This window comes from Tenrec ecaudatus, chromosome 4 (genome assembly GCF_050624435.1).
Source record: "Tenrec ecaudatus isolate mTenEca1 chromosome 4, mTenEca1.hap1, whole genome shotgun sequence".
NCBI classification, from domain to species: Eukaryota; Metazoa; Chordata; class Mammalia; order Afrosoricida; family Tenrecidae; genus Tenrec; species Tenrec ecaudatus.
In genome coordinates, this window is record NC_134533.1 from 55472719 (window position 1) to 55497868 (window position 25150).

General features: G+C 47.0%; 1 protein-coding gene across 1 annotated transcript in view; it reads right to left on the minus strand.

Moving 5' to 3' along the window:
- Positions 1-25150, minus strand: part of INSC (INSC spindle orientation adaptor protein) — a 143942-nt gene that overhangs the window by 68925 nt on the left and 49867 nt on the right. Inside the window, exons 5-6 of the mRNA XM_075548434.1 lie at positions 18114-18227; positions 3860-3985 (exon numbers count right to left, since the gene is read on the minus strand). Of these exons, the coding sequence (XP_075404549.1) occupies positions 3860-3985; positions 18114-18227 (240 nt within the window). The remainder of the gene's footprint in view (positions 1-3859; positions 3986-18113; positions 18228-25150) is intronic.

Consider the following 25150-nt stretch of genomic DNA (forward strand, 5'->3'; position numbering starts at 1 on the left):
CGTCTGAGAGCCTGGCTCTATGAAGAAGATATGGCATCAGGATTGGAGGAAAGCTTATTAGCCCCCTGTGATATGCAGATGACACACCTTGCTTACAGAATGTGAGCAGGACTGGAAGTACCTGCTGAAGACGATCAAGGCTTGTAGCCTTCAGTGTGGAGTATGACTCAATGTGAAGAAGACCCAAGCCCCCACCATGACCCCAATAGGTAGCCTCATGACAAATGGAGAACAAGTCGAAGTGGTTGGTTTCGTCTTGCTTGGATCCACAATCAAATCTCATGGAAGCATCAGTCAAGAGAGCAAAGGACATATTGTCCTAGATAGACCTGCTGCACCAGACTTCTGTGAAGCGTGGGAAAGCAAGCAGGTAACTTTGAGGGCTCGGGTAAGCCGCCCTCCTTTACAATTGCCTCGTATTCCTGTGAAGCGAGACACTGAATCAGGAAGACCCAAGAAACAGCAATGCCTTTGAGCTGTAGCGCTGGTGAGGAATCCTGAACATATCACTGCTGCCAAAAGAGCACACAAACCCGCCTTGGAAGAAGTACAGCCAGAATGCTCCTCCGAGACAAGGGTGAGGAGACTTCCTCTCACATACTTTGGACACGCTGTCAGGAGAGACCAGTCCCTGGAGAAAGACATTGTGCTTGGTAAAGTGAAGGGGTGACAAAAAAGCGGAAGACCTCTTTGAGAGGACTGACACAGTGGCGGAAACAAGGGGCCCAAGCATGAAAGCAATTGGGAAGATGGCACGGACGGCCATCTTTAGTGAGGCATGGGGTGTTAGCAGGTACGGATGACAGAAAACACCTCTGACTTTGCGGACTATTTTGTCTCGGTTGCAATGACTTAATGCTGTTATTTTAGATGGAAAGCAGGCATAGGTATGTGTAAATAAATTAGCATGGTGGTGTTTCAAAAGCATTTGGTGCCTTGACCTCAAAATGTGAATTTCACATGATGTTTCATGCGGCACAAAAGGTTCTCATTTTCAATCACTTGAAAATGGAAGGGGGAAAACCAAACAAAACATGCACACAGACAGCAGGACCAAACAGACAACAGGCTGAATTCGCCGCCCCCCCCCCTTAACCCCCGCCACAGTATGCCCACCCCTGCATTACATACAGCTCAGTGTCCTTGGAGACAAGGGTTCTGTTTGGGTCATTGGTCTGGGCCAAGAACCTAAACAATGGCTGGCAAATGGCACATCTGCAACAAATACAGAATTAAAGAATGCTAAACAGTGTGGATCTGTGAGGAGCCCTGATGGCTACACGCCGAGTCACTAACCATGAAGTCACTGGTTCCGACCCAGTGACCACTTCACAGGAGAAAGACCAAGCCGTCTGCTTCTGCAAAGCTTTATAATTTCTGAAAAACAAGGAGCCGTTCTCCCCCATCCTGGAGGGTCACTACCAGTCACAGACTCCTCGATGGCAAGCAATTTGGGCTGGGGGTGAGTCTGTGTAGGAACCGATTTCACCAATTCCTGCCACTGTTCTTCCATCTGTGCAATGGGAGTGCTTGCACACTACCGCTGAGCATCGAGTGCCATTGGAACGCACAGAGTCCCCTTGCAAGTGTCCCAGCACCTTACAGCGCAGCTGCTGTTTCTGACCCCACCCCCACCCCACCCCCAGGAGCCCACGGCTCACCTAGAGGAGGTGTTTCAGAAGTATCTGTACCTGGAAGCAATCTGACCTGGAGGACGAGCAAGGTGCCCAGAGTGGGGGACGCTGACCAGGAGCAGCAAGGTAGTCCTAGTCCTGGGGCAACTGCAAGGACTCTGTTGGCACCCTGAGCGTGTTCATTAGGCAGGCAAGGTTGGGAGGCCGACTGGAATGAGCCCACAGGCTAATAGGGTCCTCTTGCTGGCCCCAACACTGCTCATGCCCCAGGCTCCGTTTCATTGTCTTTAAGCTGGGGACCCGAAGAGTGCTCAGCTCACAGGTTTAGGGAGGGGTGCGGTGGGTTTGCTCAATGCCTGGCCTGCACAGCACCCTGAGAGTGAGCGTTCCTTCCCCGCTCTTGTTGAATGCACTCTTGTTGAATGGGGCAGGGTCTGACTCATTGTAGCCCCTTTCTCTCCACTCCAGTTTTGAGTTCTAAGTGAAAAAATAAAAACCCTGCTGATGTTCTTCTCTGGATGTAAAAACCATCCTGAGGCTCTGCGTGCTCACCAGAGCCAAAGAACCCACTGCTTTGGGAGGGCTTGGGGAGCAAGGGGTGGGGGGAGAACCAAGCCTCTCTCCTGTTCTCCTTCCATCCCTCCTGCCCCCCAGACCTGAAAGGAATGAGGAACCAATCCCATCTAGCCATTCACTACCTGTCCAAGGAAGAGGCTTGATGGCAGAAGAGGAGTGAAAACAGAGATGCTGAAGGTAGTTCCCACTCAGATGCTGTCAGTCTTTCTGTCTCTTTCCATACCATCTAATTGCAAACACATCTGTGCATGTAGTCACACAACCAGATGGCGCAACATAACAAAGGACGGTTGGGTCCAGTCCTGGAAGCCCCGGGTTTGGATTCTGGTTTTACAATGTAGTTGCTGTATGACCTTGAACAGGACATTCCCTCTTCTGCCCACACTTAGCCATTAAGTAGTGGAGCCAAGATCAAGGGTGAGCATTAATCTCATCTCCAAACCCAGTGCTCATGGCCTTGGACACCAACCTAATGGGAGAGACAGCATCTGTCCAGAGGGATGGCTCAAGCTGTAACCTGGGACAAATGACTTCCCTATTCCAAATTGCGGCCTTCTGATCGATGAAACCAACGGATTCAACCGCCCTTCTCTAGCACCAGCTAAGAGTACTCTGCGGCTCTGGTCCTGTGACACTGAGCTGGGAATCGGGATGGATTTGGAAAGAGGCAGGCTGAGAAGTAAGGGGGCATGTGTCTTCTCTGGACCCAAGAGTAGGATGAAGGTGATTTGGTGAGCCGGAACTAGACTGCAAGGAAGGGAGCTGTGCGCCTGCTCACTCCCAATTAGACCTGCCCACGGAGACTCCACAGAGACCTCGGAGTACCGACCCCAACCTCGCAAGCACTCCCACCAGCCTCTCCCTAAAACTTGGCTGGGAACCTCCCAAAGGGCAGCCCCAGCCTCAGCTGCCCTTGCTCCTGGCTGTAGTGCCCGAGGGCTCTGCTCAGCTTATCTGCAAGGCAGAGCCATTCAGAAAATCCGGGTGGAGCAGCAATGTGGTAGAAGGTGGGAGGTACTGGAACAAGATGAAGGGGCTTTTACCTAAAGCCCCAGGAGCCAATCAGATCACTGCACTCTTTCTCCAGCCCCTAACTCACTCCCAGGCCATAGTGACCCATCATGCCCTTGCCCTTAGGCTGAGAGGCCCTCATCCAAGATTTCTAGTCCACTACCAGCGTGGGGAAGACTCTGCTTGCCTACACACCCAACACCCACCCTTTGCTATCTGTTCTGTCCCCCAAGAAACCGAGCCTCTCCCTTCTCCTAGGTGCCTGCTGTGAGTGAAGAACCAATGACCCAACCTTCACTACCACCCCCACCTGCCTGGCCTGCCTCCAACTGTGTTCCACCCTCTGGACTCCCTTGCTTGACTTTCTCTGTTGGTTACTCCATGCAGGAAGTACTGAGTCTCCCTTTGGGCTCTGCCTGTCCCAGTCAGGCTGTCCCTTCCACTTCTACACTAACTTCCACAGTCAAGATCCCAGCAGCCCCCTGTGAATAATGACTGAGGTCTGGAGAAAGGAAGCATTCAGGGGACTTGTTTGAGGCTCCCAGATGGCCTCCATGAGGTCTCTCCCAACCCCCCCCTCCCCCCCAGGATACCCCAGGGCCTCCGGGTCCTGTCCATCGGGACAGCTGCATCCATACCTTCTCCAGCTGGTGGACACCCTCTTCCACACAGCAGATGGAGGCCAATGTGCGGAGGGCCTGGGGGTACAGGCACCGGAAACTGTCCTGCCGGCAAACCTTGAAGAGTGCGACGACACCCCCCTCCTGCCAAAGAAAGGAAAATGACACATGACCTTACGGCATGACCCTCTCTGGCCCTGACCCGTCAGCATCATTCTCGCAGCTGTTATGCTTTGCACGGTCTCCTCCAACACACACACACACACACACACACGTACATGCTCACAGGATCCTATGCTCCCATAGGGACGGTCTGTAAGTATTTATTACCCTTTATAGCCCAAGCTGGGAGGGGTGTTTTCTCAGATGCTTCTGGAGCGGAGGGCTCAGGGGCCAGGAGAGACACATTTGCAATGCCCAGGGGTCAACAGCATTCCACAAAACCCATGGTCACAGTGACAGCTCTCTCTCTCTCTCTCTCTCTCTCTCTCTCTCTCTCTCTCTCTCTCTCTCTCTCTCTCTCTCTCTGACAGGTGTGGGGTAAACCTGGGGGTTATAGAAACCCAGTCCATGGCAGGTGGCGGGAACCCCAAACTAAATACCCAGTGCAGGTTCTCACCCATCACTCCACCAACCACCACAAAAAGGAGTGTTGTTTATATCCCCGCTATCCCTGACCCTGTGGAAAAGAGAAAAAAAGCACCCAAATCCGTACCCCGCTTGTTTTCAGCCCTTCACTCCCGTGGGTGAAAGCAAGGAAACAACTTCAGGAGGATCAGCCCAGATCCTGAGTGTGAGCTCACACCAGTCCTTGTGCAAGAGGTGGAGACACCTGGGTCTTGTAGAAACTGCCGAGTGGAATGGCCACTGCCAGCATCGGGGCATCAGGGCCTGAGAAGGCTCCAGGTTCACACCAATTAGGCCTATTAAGTCTACAAAATTCACTGGAGCCTCTTCTGTTCTGGGTGCAAAGTGAGAGAGAATCACAAAGATCCTTCATTGTGGCGCCCAACAAACTGGTGGCAATGCGCCCTTTGGCATCCAGAGAGGGCAAAGCTGGAACCACTCTGTCTGGCTTTGCCTTACTTGCTGCCTCACCCATTCCCCTGGGGCCTGAAAGAATGCTTCATTGCGACAGCAATAAATAATACTCAGGCAACGCGTCTAAGCTTGGGAGAAGTTGTTTCAACTTCTTCATCTCATAGATCTAACCAAACCCATTGAACTCTCTGTCCAAGACAAGGGGAAAAAAATATATATATATACTCTTTAAGTCATTTTACTGGGGACTCTTACAGCTCTTATCATAACCCATACATACATCCATTGTGACAAGCACATTTGCACATTTGTTGCCATCATCGTTTTCAAAACATTTTCTTTCTACTTGAGCCCTTGGTATCAACTCCTCATTTTTCTCTCTTCCCCCTCTCTCCCTCATAAACCCCTAATAATTTATAAATTATTATTATTTTTCATGTCCTACACTGACCGATGTCTCCCTTCACCCACTTCTTTGTTGTCTGTCCCCCTGGGAGGGGGTTATACATCGATCGTTGTGATCAGTATCCCTTTATTCCTCCCACCTTCCCCTTACCTGCCTGGTATAGCTACTCTCATTATTAGTGCTGAGGTGTTCATCTGTCCTGGATTCCCTATGTTTCCAGCTTGTATCTGTACCAGTGTACATGCTCTGGTCTAGCCAGATTTGTAAGATAGAATTGGGATCATGATAGTCTGGGGAGAGGGGGGGAAGCATTAAAGAACTAGAAGAAAGTTGTATGATCCATCGGTGCTACACTGTACCCTGACTGGCTCATCTCTTCCTTGTGACCCTTTTGTAAGGGGATGTCCAATTGCCTACAGATGGCCTTTGAGTCTCCAGGCTGTACTCCTCCTCATTCACATTGATATGATTTTTTTGTTCTGGGTCTTTGATGCCTGATACCTGATCCCATGGACACCTCGTGATCACATAGGCTGGTGTGCATGTGAGCTTTGTTGCTTCTGAGCTAGATGGCCACTTGTTTATCTTCAAGCCTTTAAGACCCCAGAGGCTATATCTTTTGATAGTTGGGAACCATCAGCTTTCTTTACCACATTTGCTTATGCAACCGCTTTGTCTTGAACGATCGTGTTGAGAAGATGAACATCATGCAATGCCAGGTTAATAGAACAAAGTGATCCTGCATTGAGGGAGTACTTGAGTAGTGTGGTCCAATGCCCATCTGCTACCTTAATACTAAACCTACAAATATATGCACATAGATGTATTTCCCCACCGTCACATATAAATATATTTACATATGCACATGCTTGTAGTTAGACCTCTACAAATGTCCTTTGCTTCCTAGCTCTTTCCTCTATTTCCTTTTACTTTCCTCTTGTCCCACTATCACGTTCAGCCTTCATTTGAGTTTCAGTAATTCCTCTCGCTTGCCTTACCCTTGATCAAGCCCTACCAGGCCTCCTATATCCTCCTCGCCATTGATTTTGGATCACTTGTTGTTCCCTTGTCCCTGGGTTTGCCAACACCCACTTCCTATCCCCCTACCTCCCCCTCTCCCATGTCCCCCGCTCCAAACCATCAGTCCCACTGTTTTCTCCTCCAGGTTGTTTATCCCACCTATCTTATCTAGATAGACTAGCAGAGATAATAATATGCACAAAAATCAAGACAGAGCAAAATGAAGCAACAAAAGAAAACAAAACAACAACAACAAAAACCAACGACCAAAAAAGAAAAGCCTATAAATAGTTCAAGTTCTGTTTGTTGACCTTTAGGAGTGTTTTCCAGTCCAGTCTGATGGGGGGGCACACACTGGCCCCAAAGTCTACTTTTGGCATTCTCTGAGGACTTCATTGCTCTGCTCCCCTTGCTGTTCTGTAGCACGCCGTAGCGTTGCACCCTGATGCGGTAGGACTGGGGGCATAGTATGGGAAGAAAGTGGGTTCAGCGAAACACCATCCCCTTGTTGGATTCTTGAAAACTCTTGCAGCAGAAAATCTGCACCTACTTGCTCCAGCCATTGTCCCCGTGTCCCAGCAGTGAGGCACTGGAAAGAGACTCCTGGGCAGCCAGGAGAGGAATCCGTGATGACAGCAGCCCAGCACAGGTTCCACAAAATAAGTCAATCCCAGATCTCCCCTACCCCACCGAGAAGGGCCCACGGGTCCTCTTCCTGCTAAATGGACCACGGGTAGGGCGCCCAACTCTGGGGAAGCTGATGGTTTCTGACATCTTAGAATCAGCTAAGAGAATCCCACACTTTTCTATTTCAGTTTCCTTCTACGTTGGTTGATTTGGCGGGGACAAACATACACAGGGCTGGTAAAGTCATCATGCATTCAAACAATATTCTTGGTTCATTCTGAACCAGCCAGTGTGCTTGACATGAAGCAAAAGCAGCTCGGTTCCCATCGGCACTGAACTCATGATCTGACAGGAAAGGAGGACCATTTGAAAAGCAGACACACTGGGTGGAGGTGGAGTGAAGCAGGGGGGAAGGGGTGCAGAGTGGTGGAAGCACATCATCTCTGAGGGCTCTAAAGAAGGTTAGAAGGAGCCCTGGTGGTGTAGGGCTGAAGCACGGGGCTGCAATCCACATGGTCGGCAGTTGGAAACCACCAGCAGCTTCGCAGGAGAGAGAAGAGGTTTTCTACACCAGTAAATAGTTATTGTCTCAGAAAACCCACAGGGGTCGCTATGAGTCACTTTGCCTCGATGGTTTTCAGAGAAAGATAAGAGAGAACCACTGGTTTTAAAAGCACATCGTTACACCAATAGAACTGTGCTCTCAAAACCAAAAACTCACTGCCATCTCGAGTCTACGCGGACTCATAGCAGCTCTAGAGGACAGAGTTGAAGTTCCCTGTGGGGTTCTGATACTGGCCCTCTGCGGGAGTAGAAAGCCTGTCTCGCTCCCATAAAGTAGTTAACGGTTTCAAAGTGTGGACCTAGCAGCTAGCAGCGCCAGGGCGCCTCTCCTATGGTGTAAAACATCCACCCCTCTGATTCCCCCTCAACAGCAAGGCTCCCTGCCTGCCTGCCTGCCTCCCCATGGCTCTGGGGGACATCTGCAGAGGCCCCGTAAAGGCCGTACTCAGAGAGACACTGAGGCAGAATCAAATTCATCTTGAAAGTGAAAAGAAGCAAGTGTCTTAAGCTCTGCCCAGCTAGCGCTGCTGGTCATTAAAGAACTACCTTCTCATGGGTAAGTAGGTAGATAGATATAGATTATAGATGGGTGATAGATAGATAGATAGATAGATAGATAGATAGATAGATAGATAGATAATAGATGATAAATAGATAGCTCGACAGACAAAGTGGACATGGAGATATATGTGTGTATATATATATATATATATGTGTGTATATATATGTGTATAAGGTGCCCTAATGGCTCTGTGAGATAAGCTCTGAACTGCTAACCACAAGGTCAGCAGTTCAAACCCACTGGCCACTCCAGGAAAGAAAGATGAGGCTGTCTGTTCCTATTCACAACCTGGGAAACCCTATATGGAGTCACTATGAGTCAGATTTGGTTCAATAGCAGGGGCATGGCTATTATATATGTGTGTAAGGGAGGCCTAGTGATGCAAAAATTAAGCGCTAAATTGTTAGCGCAAAGGTCAGTGGTTCAAGCCAACCAGTTGATCCATGGGAGAAAAATATCTTGCAATCTGTTACTATAAAAAAAAGGAACTTAAAACTCCTATGGGGCAATTTTGGCCTGTCATACAGGGTCCTAAGAATCAGAAAGCACTTGTCTGCACAAAACAACATCGATGCACACATGTCTCTCTATGTATTCTTTTACATTATTTCTCTACAGAATCCCATGGTGATGCAGCAGCAAACCCAGTGCCACTCACTGAAAGCTGGGCCATTTGAATGTGCCACTTGCTCTGAGGGAAAGAACCTGGTGCTCTGATCCTGTAAAGAAGGCAGCCTACAAAACCCTCTGGGGAAGCTGTAGACGGGATAGCACCCACAATCACATCTATGATATAAGTACATAGAAAGCCATGGATATAGAGCAGCGGTGCTCAACCTGTGGGTCGCAACCTCTTTGGGGGGTTGAATGGCCCTTTCTCAAGAATCACCCCATTCATAACAGTAGCAAAATTAGAGTGATGAAGTAGCAACGAAAATCATTTTACGCTTGGGGGGGAGTCACCACAACATGAAGAACTGTATGGAAGGGCATTAGGAAGGTTGGGAACCACTGATATCGAGGAGGATACATTTGATGCTGTAGACAAAGGTCTCTATTGTTTGGCGAGGCCAGTCCCTAGAGAAGGGCCTCGTGCTTGGTAAAGTGGAGAGGGAGCAAATACGAGGAAGGCCCTCAAGGAGATGGACGGACATGGTGACTGCAGCCCTGGACTCAGGCACAGGAACGGTGGTGAGGATGGCCCAGGACCATGCAGTATTTCATTCTGTTGTGCATAAGAGAGATATGGGTCAGACCTGAGTCAATGGCACCTAACATCAACCCCATGGACAAAGCTTAAGTCTAGGTCCAGAGAAAGACAGATTTTCCAAACCACTAGCTGTTCCTTGGCAGATAAAGGCAGACATTCACAACTGCAGCAGACAATGAGGAAATGCTGCCAAAGAATACTGAGACCGAGCGCCAAGATCCGAGTGCAGTCCTTCTCGGGCTGGGAAGGCACAGAGCCCAGCGGTCTATTTAAGTTTCTAGGAGCATTTTCATTGGCTCTTTATTATATCCTTTCTCGGGTCTGTGAAAAACAGCCTTCTTAGCATTTTCATCTACTGGAGAGAAAGAGGGGAAATCCTAGCCCCAGACTAAGCAGATTCTGATCCAAATCCTGACTCCACTGCTGATTAATTTTGGCTAAAATGGCGTAGTGGCAGCCACATCCTGGACCTGTTCAGGGCACTAGTGATTCAAGAGTTTGTGCAAGGGCACCATGCCTAGTTGCAGGCAGGAGGGTGAGGTGGAGGATATTGAAGGTCTCGTTCACAGAAGGTCCCTGTAGGAGAGGTGCCCCAGTGGCTGGGCTCTGTGGGAGGGGAGAGGGTAGGGAAGCACAGTGGCAGTGAAATTGACTAGACCCATGGACCACGGTGGGGCCCCCTCTCAGGACCCAGAGAAACGGCATGCATGCTGGAAATCACTGGGCTAGCAGAATTGTACTGTTGGCTGAAGCTGGTTTAATTTTATAGAAAGCTCTGGGCTCAGAGCCCAGCTGTACACTATGAATTATTCGGACAGATTTGGGAAAAGGCATCACATCGTGGAGGGAATAGCAGTGCTAGGTTGGGGTAAGGTGGAGGAAGCACAGGGGAGTTTGCGTGCTATGCACCTGGGAAGGGAGGGAGTTTGCCACTACCTGACTACCACAGCGAGGACTGGGTTTATTCCTTGGGTGTCAGAGGAGCTCAAGCTACTAAGAAGACAGATCTCTGTCAGGCTGTCCAAATTCTCTCCTGGAGGTGACCCAGTCAGATGTAGGGCCCAGAGAAAGGCCACATTGGGTCCCAAGAGATAGATGAGACATGTGGCCAGGAAGAAGCCATCACTTCTCTCATAATTTTAAGCACCTTTGCCCAGCCTCCCCGGAGGTATGTTGTACAAGGCAGACTAGGGACACCCAGCCCCTGTGTCATTGTCAGGACTAAAAATCCAAACACAGTGATCCTGATGGAAGAACTCGCCTCACCATCTTCCAGGCCTGAAAGATGAGAGTCATCATTGAATCCTCTCCTTATTTCAACCTTCTGTCAACTCTGGTGGCATAGAGTTTTTCACATTGAGCTGCTAACTACAAGGGCTCAAACCCACCAGCTGCACTGCCCCAGGGGAAAAAGATGAGGTTATTTACTCCTGTAAAGATTTATAGCCTCAGGAACCTACAGAGGAAGGTCTTCTCTGTCCTACAGGGTCACTCTAAGTGAGAATTGATTCAGTGGCTATGAGGTTGGACTTGATTTTGGTCTACCCCATCCTGAGAAACCTAGAAGGCTGGGGTCCAGATCTGGAGTCAGCAGCCCTGGTTAAAATCCCAGATCTACATTTACAATGCATGCGATCTTGAATAAATCTTATTGGACATCCTTTTTGCACCTTTGTGTCCTCCTGAGGGGCCAGCCCCGATCCCAATTACGTGGACCCCTCTACCTCCCTGCAGAAGAATTCACTTCAGAGGACAGCACTGAAGCTACAGCTCAGGGGAGGGTGGGGAACCTATCTGATCAGAGCACACAGGAGCAAATGAAGGGAGAGGAAGAGAGAGTGGAGCACATCCTGGCCCACCAAGCTCTGAGGATATTCCCACTCAGGAAAGCCAATACACAATGAGGACCATAGGATGGGCCCCACTATGAGACACAAGGTCCCTCGCTGACCCATAGTGCTGCAGGGGACAACACTGGAGACACAGTGCAGGAATTGTGCCCAATCTGACCCCACCACACTGAGGCAAAACACTAAGGGTGTGCTACAGAACAGCAAGGGGAACAGAGCAACGAAGTCTAGAGAATACCAAAAATAGATTTGTGGGTCAGGGCGTGGCACCCCATCAGATTCCATGAGAAAACACTCCTAAAGGTCAACAAACAGATCTTGAACTATTTGTAGACTTTTCCATTTTTTGTCCTTGGTTTTTGTTATTGTTGTTTTCTTTTGTTGCTTTGTTTTCCTCTGTCTCGATTTTTGTGCATATTATTAGCTCTGCAGGTCTATCTAGATAGGATAGGTGGGATAAATAAGGAGGAGAAAACAACGGATCGACGGTTCCAAGGGGACATGGGAAGGGGGAGGTTGGGGAAAGGAAGTGGGTGTTAACAAACCCAGGGACAAGGGAACAACAAGTGATCCAAAATCGATGGCGAGGAGGGTGTAGGAGGCCTGGTAGGGTTTGATCAAGGGCAATGCAACCCATAGGAATTACTGAAACCCAAATGAAGGCTGAACATGATAGTGAGACAAGAGGAAAGTAAACGGAAATATAGGAAAGAACTAGGAGGCAAAGGACATTTATAGAAGACTAAATATAGGCATGTGGATATGTAAATATATTTATTTTTGATGGTGGTGAAATACATCTATGTGCATATATTTGTTGGTTTAATATTAAGGTAGCAGATGGACATTTGGCCTCTACTCAAGTACTCCCTCAACTCAGGAATACTTTGTTCTATTAAACTGGCACTCCACAATGTTCACCTTCCCGACATGATCACCAAAGACAAAGCAGATGCATAAGCAAATGTGGTGAAGAAAGCTGATGGTGCCCAGCTATCAAAAGATATAGCATCTGGTTTCTTAAAGGCTTGAAGATAAACAAGCGGCCATCTAGCTCAGAAGCAACAAAGCCCACATGGAAGAAGCATACCAGCCTGTGTAGTCATGAGGTGTCTATGGGATCAGGTATCAGGCATCATAAACAAAAACAAAAAATCATGTCTATGTGAGTGAGAGGGAGTGTGGAGTGGAGACCCGAAGTCCATCTGTAGGCAACTGGACATTCCCTTACAGAAGGGTCACAGGGAGTTGATGAGCCAGTCAGGGTGCAATGTAGCATCAATGGAACATACAACTTTCCTGTAGTTCTTTAATGCTTCCTTCCCACCCACCCTCCCCCCACTATCATGATCCCAATTCTACCTTACAAATCTGTCTAGACCAGAGGACGTACACTGGTACAGATACAAGCTGGAAACACAAGAAATCCAGGACAGAGAAACCCCTCAGGACCAATAATGAGAGAAGCAATACAGGAAGGGAAGGGGGGGAAGGAGAACAATCACAATGACCTACATATAACCCCCTCCCTGAGGAAAGGGTAACAGAAAAGTGGGTGAAGAGAGACATCGGACAGTGTAACACATGCAAAGAATAATAATTTATAAATTATCAAGTGTTCTTGAGTGAGGGAGGGTGGGGAGTGGGTGGAAATGAGGAGCTGATACCAAGGCTCAAGTAGAAGGAAAATGTTTTAAGAAGGATGATGGCACAACAAATGTGCTTGACACATGGATGGATGGACGGATTGTGATAAGAGTTGTACAAGACCCCAATAAAATGATTTTTTAAAATAAAATAAAAAATGAGACATTTAATACATCATAAGATTGTGAAGAGAACGAGCTGAGATGACGAACAGAAGCCTTAGCATAGGCTTGACGAATGTCAACCAGACCAGTTGACATCAAGACAATTCCCACTTCTGGTGACCCCCCGTGTGCAGAGTAGAAATACTCCATAAGACTGTCAAGGCGGAGGGAGGGAAAAATAAAAAAAGAGGACCTGATGCAAAGGGCTTAAGTGGAGAGCAAATACTTTGAGAATGATTGGGGCAGGGAATGGATGGATGTGCTTTATACAATTGATGTATGTATATGTATGGATTGTGATAAGAGTTGTATGCGTCCCTAATAAAATGTAAAAAAAAGAAAAGAGGAGAAAAAAATGATTAGGGCAAAGAATGTACAGATGTGCTTTATACAATTGATGTATGTATATGTATGGACTGTGATAAGAGCTGTATGAGTCCCTAATAAATTGTTAAAAAAAAAAGACTGTCAAGGCTGTGACCCTGAATCTGATGGCCAGGCTTTTCCGGTCTAAATCCCTGTATGCTTTTCCCTTGTTGGAAAACAGCCCCTTCGGGAATCCCCAAGAAGCCCTGGTGGCGCTGCCAGCCTCAAGGTCTCTGATTAAAACCCGCCTGCCTCATCTAGAGGAGGCGGGGTACCCTGTGAAAATTGACCCAGTCTTGGAAACCCACATATGGGGTCACTCGGCTCCTGAATGGACTCAATGATAGTGGTTTGCATTGTCTGGTTTTGTCCTGCTTTTTTGGTTGATAGGGATTTCTAGGGGCACAACCTCCAAGCTTTTGGTTAATCTGGTAGATAACAGAGAAAGAGGATGTGGGAAGAAAGGCAAGGAGGAAGAGGATGGAAAGGAGACAGAAGGCAGAAGAGGAGTAACGGGAGCTGCGGGGTGGCAGTTGGATAGAGTAACCAGGAACACAGCCTTTGCTTGTCAAAGAGCCAGGCTCAGATTCCACCTCTGTCCCTTTGCCCTGTGTGACCTTCTCAGGCTCTCAGGTCCCCCACGTGTAAAATAGATGTAATGACACCATCAAGAAAGAAGGAAAGAAAGAAAGGAAGGGAGAGAGAGAGAGAGAGAGAGAGAGAGAGAGAGAGAGAGAGAAAGAACCATCAACTCCAGAGGACTGTGATGGGGCTTCAGTAAGTGACGATTTCTACAGCCCTTGGGGCCGTATCTGGCACATGGTAGGTAGGTGCCACATGATGAATGTCTGTTGTCATTTTATTACTACTCCAAGTCGTAGGAAAGCTTTCATCACCATCTTCAGAATCAAAGCTGACCAATCTCACCCCTGGAGCCCCCGAGTCTTCTATTTCTCCATCGTTTCTGCCGCTGCCTCCCAGCCCAGGCCTGCCCCAGCCTCCCATCTGGAAAGGGCAAGCTGCTCCGGCAAAGAGGACATGTGGATTGAGCGGGAAGCAGATTTGCTGAAACAGGCTTTTCACCTGGAAAGGGAAGAAGTCTTTTTCTTAGCTACTTGCGCGGGTGAGCTGTAAAGAACATTGACTTCGGAGCTGGGCATATCTGGTTTCAAGTGTCGGTCGTTCGGCTGTTTAACCGCTCTGAGTCCCAGGTCCCTTGTCTGTAAACAGGGTCCCTGAGAGTCAGCTCAGAGGTTTGCATGTAGACAAGATGTGGGAGCTGCCCATGAAGTGCACAGTGCAGGGCCTGGCACACATAGGAGGAAGCTAGGGCTTCAGGGGTGGACACACAAATTCTCTGTAGGGCATTGAGCCAGAATAAACCAGTTTGAAGCCCTTGAAGAAACCAGTAAGAAAATCATTACTGTTATCCAGGGAGACATATGTATTCCCCGGGGAAGTCTCTGGGGAGGTGTAGCGGGGTACACACAAAAGATCATCCAAACCTCTCAGTAGCTCCTGAGAGCAAGGTCCTGGGTGGAGGGGTTGGTACAGAGAAGAGCTAGTGGGGTAGCTGAAGAGGAGCTGAAATAAACAAGGTGCTTGTAGAGAGCAATGGAGGGAGGGCTAAGGTCAGAAATAGCTCACCTTCGCCTTTGTGTTGGAAAAAGTAGTCGTCGAAAATGCAAACGTCATTCTTGCTTTCCCCTATAAACACCAGCACGTTTGAGCAGCAGCCTACATTTGGCAAGACTCTTTATGTCCGTCTAACCATCCTGCGTCACAAAGGGGGAGCGAAGGCCGCAGGCGCTGTCTGAGGGCCCGCCGACCCTGAGCCAACAGCAGGGTTGGACTGAGACCTGTGCCCCGGCCCTGGCTTCACGGTTTTCTTCCCTGCTTGCTGCCACCGGACGTCTGCAATCAGTATTTTCCAGCGGTAAACTTGAGTCCCCTGAAGAGATTAATTCTGCAGAAATCCACACCATCATGTGCCTAAACTCAAAGGGGTGCGCCTCTGTTTTCTGGGTGCTGAGACATGTGCAGCAGGCCAAAGAAGCATCCCCAGCATGCAGCACGTGGAAAGGAAGTCTGGGAGTGCCCGGACCCTGAACGGATCCTTAGAGCTGCAGGGACACAAAGAGCTCCACTGTCCAGGAGAGCTTCCTTCGCAGGAAATGTCCAAAGCCCAGTCCTTCCCGAAAATACACCGCTCCAGGCCGAGAGGGCCTTGCCCCTTCCTGCCTCTTCCTGGAGACCACCAAGCTGGCGTCTGTCACTCACTTCAAAAGGAAAAAATCATCGTCTCTAAACATCTGCCTCTTCTGTGCTTCATTCCCTGGGAACATACCAAAGACCCTCCCCACCAAAAAAGGACAGGAACTATGGAAGTGCATGGTATAAGAATTTTATCTCAATAAAATGATTAGGGAGGGGAGAAATTTGGAACTAATTTGGAAGCTGACACTGAACCAGGTTCAGCCCAGAGGTTCCTCCACAACTCTCAGACCAGCCTCTGCAAAGTCAGCATTTTGCCATGCTGAAAGATTAAGTTACAGGATCTCCTTGGAGAGAGTAGACTGGGTGCTACCCTCTGTCCCCTTCTCCCCAATCCTTCCACACGGTTTTTTTGTTTGTTTGTTTGTTTTGGTTTTTTTTTTTAGGTTAGACCAGACCTAAGTCATTACCAAAGAGTGGGACGTGGGGGGGGGGGCACCTCAAACTAAGCAGCAGTCAAAATCCCAGCTAAAATTCCTGCCCCGTGAGCCACTGCCATCCAGTGAGGATATTTATCAGGATAAATAGAAAAAAATCAACACATTCTAACATGCTTTCAGGGCTGAGACTCAGTCACACTGTCACCTGGGAATTGAACCAGAAGTGATCACTTTGAACTTTAGGATCAAACCAATTCACAGCGACCCTCTATGAGGACGCACAGCCCTGGCGGTGCAGCGACTGCACACTGAGCTACTGACTAGACAGCCTGCACTATGAGAACATCGATTTGCTCCAAGGGAGAAAAGGAGACTTTCTACTCCCCTCAAGGTTTACAGCCTCAGAAACCCACGGAGGCCGTGCTATCACAGGGCACTGAGTCGGAAATGGCTCAATGGATTTAGGCTCGTGAACTCCCAATTCAAGAGATTTGGGTTCTAGTTCTGACTCTACCGCTTATCAGCTGTGTGGCGTTGGATAAAGTCCTCAAACCGTTTTCTCAGTTACAAATGGAGCCAGCGTGGTGCTTGCTTATAGGGCGGCCGCATAACTTAAAAGAAATAACATTTGTAAAGCATTTAACGTGGTGCACAGCAGCGCTCTGCTATTCGCCATCGCTGTCAGACACAGTTGACCTCCTCCTTGACCAGAGTGATCCAGCATTCCGCAACTTCTTTTAAACTTTCTTAGGGGCTTAGATCAATGTCAGGCTTCAGAATTGCTGGTAGAGCGGTTAACATACAGATTCCCAGGTCTTACCCTTGGACCTTCATAACTCTTAGGTTTGCACCTGTGTCTATCTGTGTTCTCCCCAAAGTCCCTCAGGAGCCGAGGTGGCTGAGTCAGGACTGGGAACCTCTGAGCAGGAGCATCTTCGTGTGGCTGGCTTCCTATGTCTATTAAATGACATCACCTTGTTTCTAATGACATCATTGATTTAATCTTCAATGATGATGTCATTCCTCAAGCAGAAACGAAGCAGAACATATTGTCTAGTGTACGTCTATGTTGCATGGTGTCCAGAAGCAACATGAAGCCAATCAATCATCTAAGACGCTACATGCCAAACTGCTCTTTATATTCATCACACCACCCAGTGGATAGCAGGCACGTGTCAACTATTAGGAAGAGAAAGACGGGAAGTGATAGGGAGCCACCCCACTCCAATTGAGTCAATTCTGACTCAGCAATCCCACAAACCAGAGAAGAACCGCTCCTGGGGGTTCTGAAGATGTAAATCTTTACAGGAGCAGACAGCCTCAGTTTTCTCCCATGGCATGGCTGGTGCACTTGAACTGCCAATCCTTGCAGTTAGCAGCCCAATGCTTAATCCACTGCACCACCAGAACTCTTTGTATCAGACACCACAGGAAGAGGTCGAACAAGGCAGTGCGTTGAGTGGATCTGCTGCACAAGAGCCCTTTAAAATGTTGAAGAGCAAGGATCTCACTTTAAGGACTAGTCATGGTACTTTCCATCACCTCATGCACATGTGAAAGCTGGACGCTGAACAAGGAAAACTGGAGAAGAGTTGACGCAAACATGGTGCTGGTGAAGAATACTGAGCGGAACAGGGACTGCCCAAAGAACTGAGAACTCTGCCTTGGGAGAATAGCTAGAATGCTCCTAGGAAGAGAGAATGGCGACACTTCTTCTCCCGTACTTTGGACGTGCTATCATGGAAGATCGGTCCCAGGAAAAGGACATCATGCTTGGCAAAGTAGAAGGGAAGCTAAAAAGAAGACCCTTGATGAATTGGGTTGACACCATGGTTACATCTATGGGCTCAAACGTAACAATTGTGAGGATGTCATAGGACCCCGCGGTTGTACAGAGTCACTGTGCGTTGGCGCCAACGCCATGGTTCTTAACAACAAAACAACATGGAGAATGCTAATAGAGGTCAACGTTTCGTCTTAAGTGGAAAAGTAAATCGGAGGATCTAGTTATTGACTGAAAATGGAGACATCAAAGACCAGAGACAGGAGGTGACTCCATCAAGGTCTCTCAGGAAACCGCTAGAGCCAGCCTAGACCTCCTGAGCCAGCTGTTCCCACTGAGCAAGCGCTCCCCAATGTGGGCCCTGGTCATAAAGCTCACCTTGGCTATTATGCGGCACAAGGGCGCCCCCTCCTGTGTCAGGCTGAAGAGGTTCACCGTGGTGGACTCGGTGGTATAGAGATTGTCCGAAGCATCGATTTTCTTTACCAGGGCCTGAGAAGAAAGAGCATACATGCACGCTGGTTATTCACCCCTAGAGATTCTCTGCTCCTCTTGCAATGAGAAATACCAGTGGGCCCATGTTCTTAATGGCCTCCTGGAATCCCGCCCCAGCCCCAGACCAACTGCAAGGGTACACTGAGGTTCTCCACGTCTTTGGGAAAGATCTTAGTCAAGGTGAAGTCTGAACAACCTCTCAGAGATATGGGACAGTTTCAGAGCCCTGAGGCACCGCCAAGACATTTCTTCTCTCCAGACAATTAAAAATCAGTTCTTAACCTTGATGAGTTTAGCAAATGCCATTTTGTTGTGCTATTGATGCCTAATGAAAACAGAAAATCACAGTTAACTAAACAATCCATCAGATGGAGACTAATGAATTGCTACATATATAGCCAAAGGCTGTTCTCATTTCTGATGGTTATTAGCCAATGGTGAATTCCAGTGGGGCTCATGGGTTCAAGACCTTTGTCAAATGAAGCACTCCACGGTAGCTTACTAACTGGTGCACATTTGGATGAGTTTTATAATCACATCAAACCAAACTCTGCTATTGAGTCCAACTGTCCCTGCAGGTTTCCGGCAGTAGCATAGACGAAATACCATGATGGAAGCATCTGTGTCAGAATGACGAACTTCTCAGTGATATGGATGGCGGAGCAAGAGCATCTAAGGCGAAGGTGACTGAGAATAACTGAACACGGGACTCTGGGAGGACCAGGAGAACCACTGCCTGATTCATTACCAAATAAAATATAACCATTATTCCTGGAAGAGTCTGGCTTATTTCTGGGAAAAAAATTCTCCTCACATATCTTAAAACCACTTCATAATCAGTCATCCTCTTTGGGATATGTGATTCATTAGTTACAAATGGCTCCTACCTGCTAATTAATGTCAGTTGCTCCTATTTCTCCTGAAAGACCCAGAGACAGAGGTTGGAGAAACTGCCCCTGAGAGCAGTGTGTGGGAAAGTCAACCCCCAAGGCTGGGTGCTCAGGGTAGCCAGCCCTGCAGCTTCGTTTCCATGTTTATTAAAAAGTATCCAAATGTAATTTTAATTAACGCAGTGTCATGGGAAAGACACTAGGTTGGAAATCAGGAAATCTGAGTTATAGCCTAGCTTTGTTTTTAACACGCTATGGATTCATTTCTTCTACAAACACTGGTTAAAACTATGAATTTTGTATGCATACTGTTTGGTTTCAAATCCTGCCTTTCCACGTCTAGGTGCCTTAGAGCAAGTAACTTCAAGCAGTCTTCTATGTCTCCATTTCCTGTAAAACATAATATCTACCCATAGGACGGACGGCCACAGTGGCTGCGACAATGGGTTCAAGCACAGGAACAATGGTGAGGATGGTGCAGGACCGGGCAGGGTTTCATTGTATTTTGCATAAGTTTGCTATGGGTCCGAACCGATTTGATGGCGCCTGACCACAGCAGCATAGGAGTCCTGATGGCATAGTGCGGTCCTCATTGGGTTAGGAAGCACTAGATCATCAGTTTGAATCCATCCGCCTCTCCTCGGGAGGAAGATGTGAGTTTCCACTCCCGTAAAGAGTTACAATCTCTGAAAACCACGGGGGAAGTTCTGTTCTGTTCTATGGGGTCTCTGTCAAAATTGTCTAGACGGCCCTGAGTTGGGTGCCTGGTTGGATCTCTGATGGTGGTTTTGTTCATTCCTTCCGGTAGCTGATATGTGTAAAGGTCTTAGAAAGCTACGGGCCACATGGGAGTGAAATGACGTCGTTTAGCAGCTGTTATTTGGTGACCTTGGACAATTGAAATAAACTCTCAAGGCCTGTTTCCTTGATAATTTAAAATAATTCTAAAACGATCAAAATGGCCCTTTCTCCTTTCTTCTTCTCGCACACGTGGAATTCTTCACACACGCTATATAAAGGCAAGCCAAAAAACTTTGCTACAATTTGAGAAATCTTTATTTTAAAAAGAAAACACCTCAACATGTGAAGCTATTGCTCCTCGACATCCTCTCTCTCCAGGTCGCATATGTCTACAGGCAGTGTCCATGTCTCCCCAAATCTCCCTGAAGAAAGCAGGGCTCTTCAGGCTCGGCCACGTCAAAGTGGGGGTTTAGCTCATCGTTGAGGGAGTCAACTGTCACTCCTGGTAGGTATTATTTGAGTTGGGGAGTCAGAGGGAAACTGAAGGGGTAAGATACGGGCTGCGGGGCTGAGGAGGTAAGGTTTCCCGGCGTGGTTCTCATATGCAACCCCTGCTAGCCCTGAAGAGCACGCACACGCGTGTGGTCATGGGAAAGTTCTTCACTGCTCTTTCCCCAGCCTTTTCCTCACCAGCACAGTCTTTGACTTTCATAAAGCTTCTTCAGAGTAGTTACCAGTGGTTGCCCTGTGTCCTCTGCGAAAATCCGTCAAGATGATCTCTTTGAAATCGTTTTAAAAAGGTGCATAATTTGATGAGCTGACCTCTCTGCTGTGAAAGGCTCAGTAGCTCCATCGTTTTGGAAGTGACTGGTTTGATGGGGACTTTTTAAAAGGCCTCAAGGAGACTGAGACGAGCGTATTCTTGAGACAACTTGTCTACAGCCATCCACTGGTCACAAGGAAACATGGTTTGTTGGAAATAAACGTGTGCATTCCTGGTGATGGTGTGGTGAGACACTGGGCTGCTTACCGCAAGACTGGCGATTCAAACCCACCGCTGCTCTGCCTGTCCCCTTAAAGATTTCCCATGCCAGGAGCCCTCTATGGGCCATTCTGAGTCAGAATTCACTCAGTGGCAGTAGGTTGGTTTTTATATGCGGACTGGAACCATAATACCAATGCTTGTTATTTACTCAGGAATGCAAATCTTCTACTTACCGGAGTCCAAGCTGGTGTTTAATCAAGCCACATGAAACATAAAAATATAAGACTTGACAGATGCCTCTTACAAGGCATTCAACAAAAGGTAAAATTATAACCAAGATTTCTCCCTACAAATTTCCATAATGAACAGGCTTCTTAAAAATCCTTCCCCAGCAGTGCTGTAAGCAGATACTAATACTCACATGAAAATGCAGATTTCATATATTGGGGTCCTATACTTAAATGATAATTACCTAATGTTCCTGATTAGTGTTTGCACTCGAAGCAAATTAGCATTGCATTAAACAATCCAAACCCAGTGTCTTCTGCAATCATCTGTTAATATTAAACCATTTATATCTGAGAACAATTTCACATTAATTTCTATCCACACATATGCAGTAATTACACCTCAGCTATGTCTCAGTGAATCAGAGCTCCGACAAAAAAACGTTGCATGCATCCTTTCCACAGCATGTACTTGAGAAGATACGAGAGCAGAGACTCAAGCGAAAGCTTCAAGGGCCAACATATTATAACATCTCAGAGAGGAATGGATCCTCCCAAAACCTTCCATCCTTATCCCATTTCACTCTTGAGGAAACTCAGAGGCAGAAATTTGGTCAAGATCACATATAATACAAGGAGTTAGAGCCGGAATGCTCATTTTCAAAGATCTGTGACTCCATCTCCTTCAATGTCAACAGGACTTCACCCAGAGTGGTCAAGATGGAAAGCTCAACCAAGGACCCTATCCAGCCTCCTCATCCTCTCTCTCCAAAGAGGAGAGTGAGTCTCCACCCTGGCTTCCCATCGTCATCTACAAATTCAATCCCATGGCAGCCAGAGTTGCCTCTCTGGGCCCACCAAGCTCTTTCTTCCCCAAACCAAACTCAACTGTGAATGTGCACACCCAGGTGATAATAGACAAGCCGTAGCTATGGGACAAGAGACACCGCTGAAGGATGGTTTGGGTTTGAACGTTTCCTGCCAGCCTGGCCATGGTAACTCTGAGAACCGAGCTGCCATCTGGGTCTCTCCCTAGTCCATTCTTCTTCCTTCCCCATGTCCTCTCTCTGATGCCAGCTGTTTTCCTGCTCCCTTCCCTTGTCCTTCACAGACATTTCCTCCCTAATCTGACCTGGGCTCTTCTTCAAATGAACACTCAAAAACTCACTGCCATCGAGTTGATTCAACTCATAGCGACCCTATAAGACAGAACAGAACTGCGTTTATGGATTTCCAAGACCGTAACTGTTTACGTGAGTAGAAAACCATACGTTTCTCCCATGGAGCGGCTGGTGAATTCAAACAGCTGACCTTGTGGTTAGCAGCCCAATGTTTGACACTCTATACCACAGGGCTCCTCAGATTAACACAGTCTCTAAATATCAGATTTGTTCAGAAAAACAAAGAGAAATTCAATAGCTTTCCAAAATATGCTTTTCTCTGCACCATGCTAAGAAAGAATGACTGTATTATAAAGAAAGGCAAGTTGATTGGACTAAATGACAGAAATACTATCTTACAATACTTGGCAACTGGAGAAGGAAGATGATGAGAAGAAAGATGTCAATTGAGAGAGACACGTGGTTTAAGTTCTCAAACAATAAATTGGAGAAGGAGGAGCTATTTTTCATTGTTTCGCTACAGAAAGAGTGCTGGTGGCCCACGGAAATCCACCAGCTGAAGAGAGAGAATTCCCTAAGAGCTCCTGGGAGGAGCGCCTCGGAAGAAGCAGGAGCTCTTAGGGAAATGTGACCGAGTTCACGGTCAGATAGAAAGCAGCCAGGCACATACAGGGGACCGTGGAATATGAGCAGATCTGGCAGGATGTGATAGATGAAAGACGGCCGCAAAGTCTTTGCTGCTCTCCCACAGAGAGATTGGTTCCAACCCTCTTCCCCTTCCTTCAGGATCGGCCTGAGGGAGTTGCTTGACCAGCAGAAGCCAAGCCTCGTCAAAGTGCCATTCTAGGACTTCGTTCAAAGCTAGGTCATAAGAAGCCTGGAAACTTCCAGCACAGCCTCTCGGAACACTTTTGGGATCCCTGAGCTGCTGTGGAAGAAGTTGCAAAACCCTGAGACTGCCATGCTGGAGACAGCACGTGTAGAAATGCTGATAAGACCCCAGCATCCAACTGTCCTCTCTAAGATACCATACACAGAAGTGGAGCCGTCCAGGACTTTGAAGCCCGTCTTCTCTATGAATACCTCCAATTAAAGAAACAAAAGGACCATTCCACCAAATCCCACCAAATTCTTGACCTGCAAGTCGTGAGCTATAACAACAATGGTTTTTGCTTGGGTGCTTATTCGGGTGGTTGTTCCATTTCTGAAACATGGCGGGGGTTGGGTGGGGGTGGGGAAGGGACTAAAGAGGTCAGATAGAAATATTTAAAGGATAATCCTTTCAAAACTTCCCAGGTGAAAGTTTTTGGAAGTGAGAGATGTGTCCTAAAGGTAGATAAATCATAAATTAGAACTCCAGAAGAAAACAGAGAAAGTTTGGCCATGCTACAGAAGAGACAAAGTAATATGAACCCTAACTTGGATTAGCTACTGGTCTGGTGGCAAATGTGTCCTGGATGAGAATATCTGATTTCCGAATGTAGACGTAGATAAAATGAGATGTGCTGGAACTGGAGGGAGAATTTATGCTGACCCAGAACTCAACTAATTCCATTTCTCTCAACAAGAGAAATCTTAAAATCTAGTGAAGTTAGAAAAGTAAAAGAAAGGCACCAGAAAGCAAAGAGATGCTAACAGGGTAGGAGTGGGCGCCAGACCCAGCAAACAGTTTTGCGCTCGCTTGATGAATTAGAAAAGGAGAGAGGCCCACATGAGAAGTGGGTTAAACTGGTGGAAACTGAGTTGACTTTCCATACGTAAGGAACTGACAAGAGTCGGTAGAACATTAGAAGTGCAATGCTCTACTTGGAGGTGGGGTAAGGAAGAGGAAGGAGAGCATGTGGAAATAAAAGCTAGAAATAAAAGCTACTCTGGACTGGAATATTCAAAACGAGGTGGAAAGTGCGTTCGTGGAAGCACGCGGCAGAGGAACTGGTTCTCCCTGGGCCCGTAAGAGCCAAGCACCAGGAGCATCATGGCGGTTTGGGTTCAAGCATCTGCTAAGGATGATTCTTCAAATGCAGAGTGTATGGAAACAAGGAGGAAATCTCCCCTAGAAGACAGAAAGCTAGGATTTCTCCTTCCAGCGCCAGAGACAGCATCCGTCAGGATATAAAATAAAAATGCCCATAGAGCTGATGTCACTTTTTTCCTCATCTAGCCCTAAAAAAATTCTGAAAAATACTTGCCACCTTGTGCTTTTTTAATTTGACAACTAAGCTTCCTCATAAATTTAAAGACCAAAACTGGAAAAGATGTAATTTCCAGAAGATTGTAAATATTGCCATAAAATAAATTCATTACATCACTCTTTTTAAAGTACTCAATTGACTCTAAATATCATAACAAGTTCATACCATCATCACCCATTTAAAAATATATAAATAATTTCTTTTTATAGCATTTGAAGATTTTGCATCATGTCTTTTTATCCTTGAATTTATATTTAATTCCTCTCTCAGCATCCAACTCTCTGAGAATTATTTAATATAATACATTTTAAGTTTTAAAGTGTTTTATTGATCATCATGAGTATGTATATTCGTTGAAATTTGAAATTTTATTTCATTTCCTGTGATTATAATGCATCATGTATTTAAAAATGAGCTTCATGGTTGAATTAGTACCCTAATTATTATCAGCATGATTGATTAAAACAATGTAAATTACTAATTTTGATATATACGTTTACTGAAATTACACTTTTATTAAAAATGTATCTCATAATAAAATTAATGAGATTTTTCTTCTTTTTCATGCTTTCTTTATAATTCATTCGCGTGTCCATGACTTCATATGACTTATTGCTACATTTTAAATGTAAACCCTAAAACTCTTGTTCCCATAAATCCACAGACGGAAATGGGCGACATTTATATAACTGCATGCTCAACTTTTCTAGCAACTTCTTAGTTGTATAATCACATACACCAGTAACCTATCATCAAGTACTGTT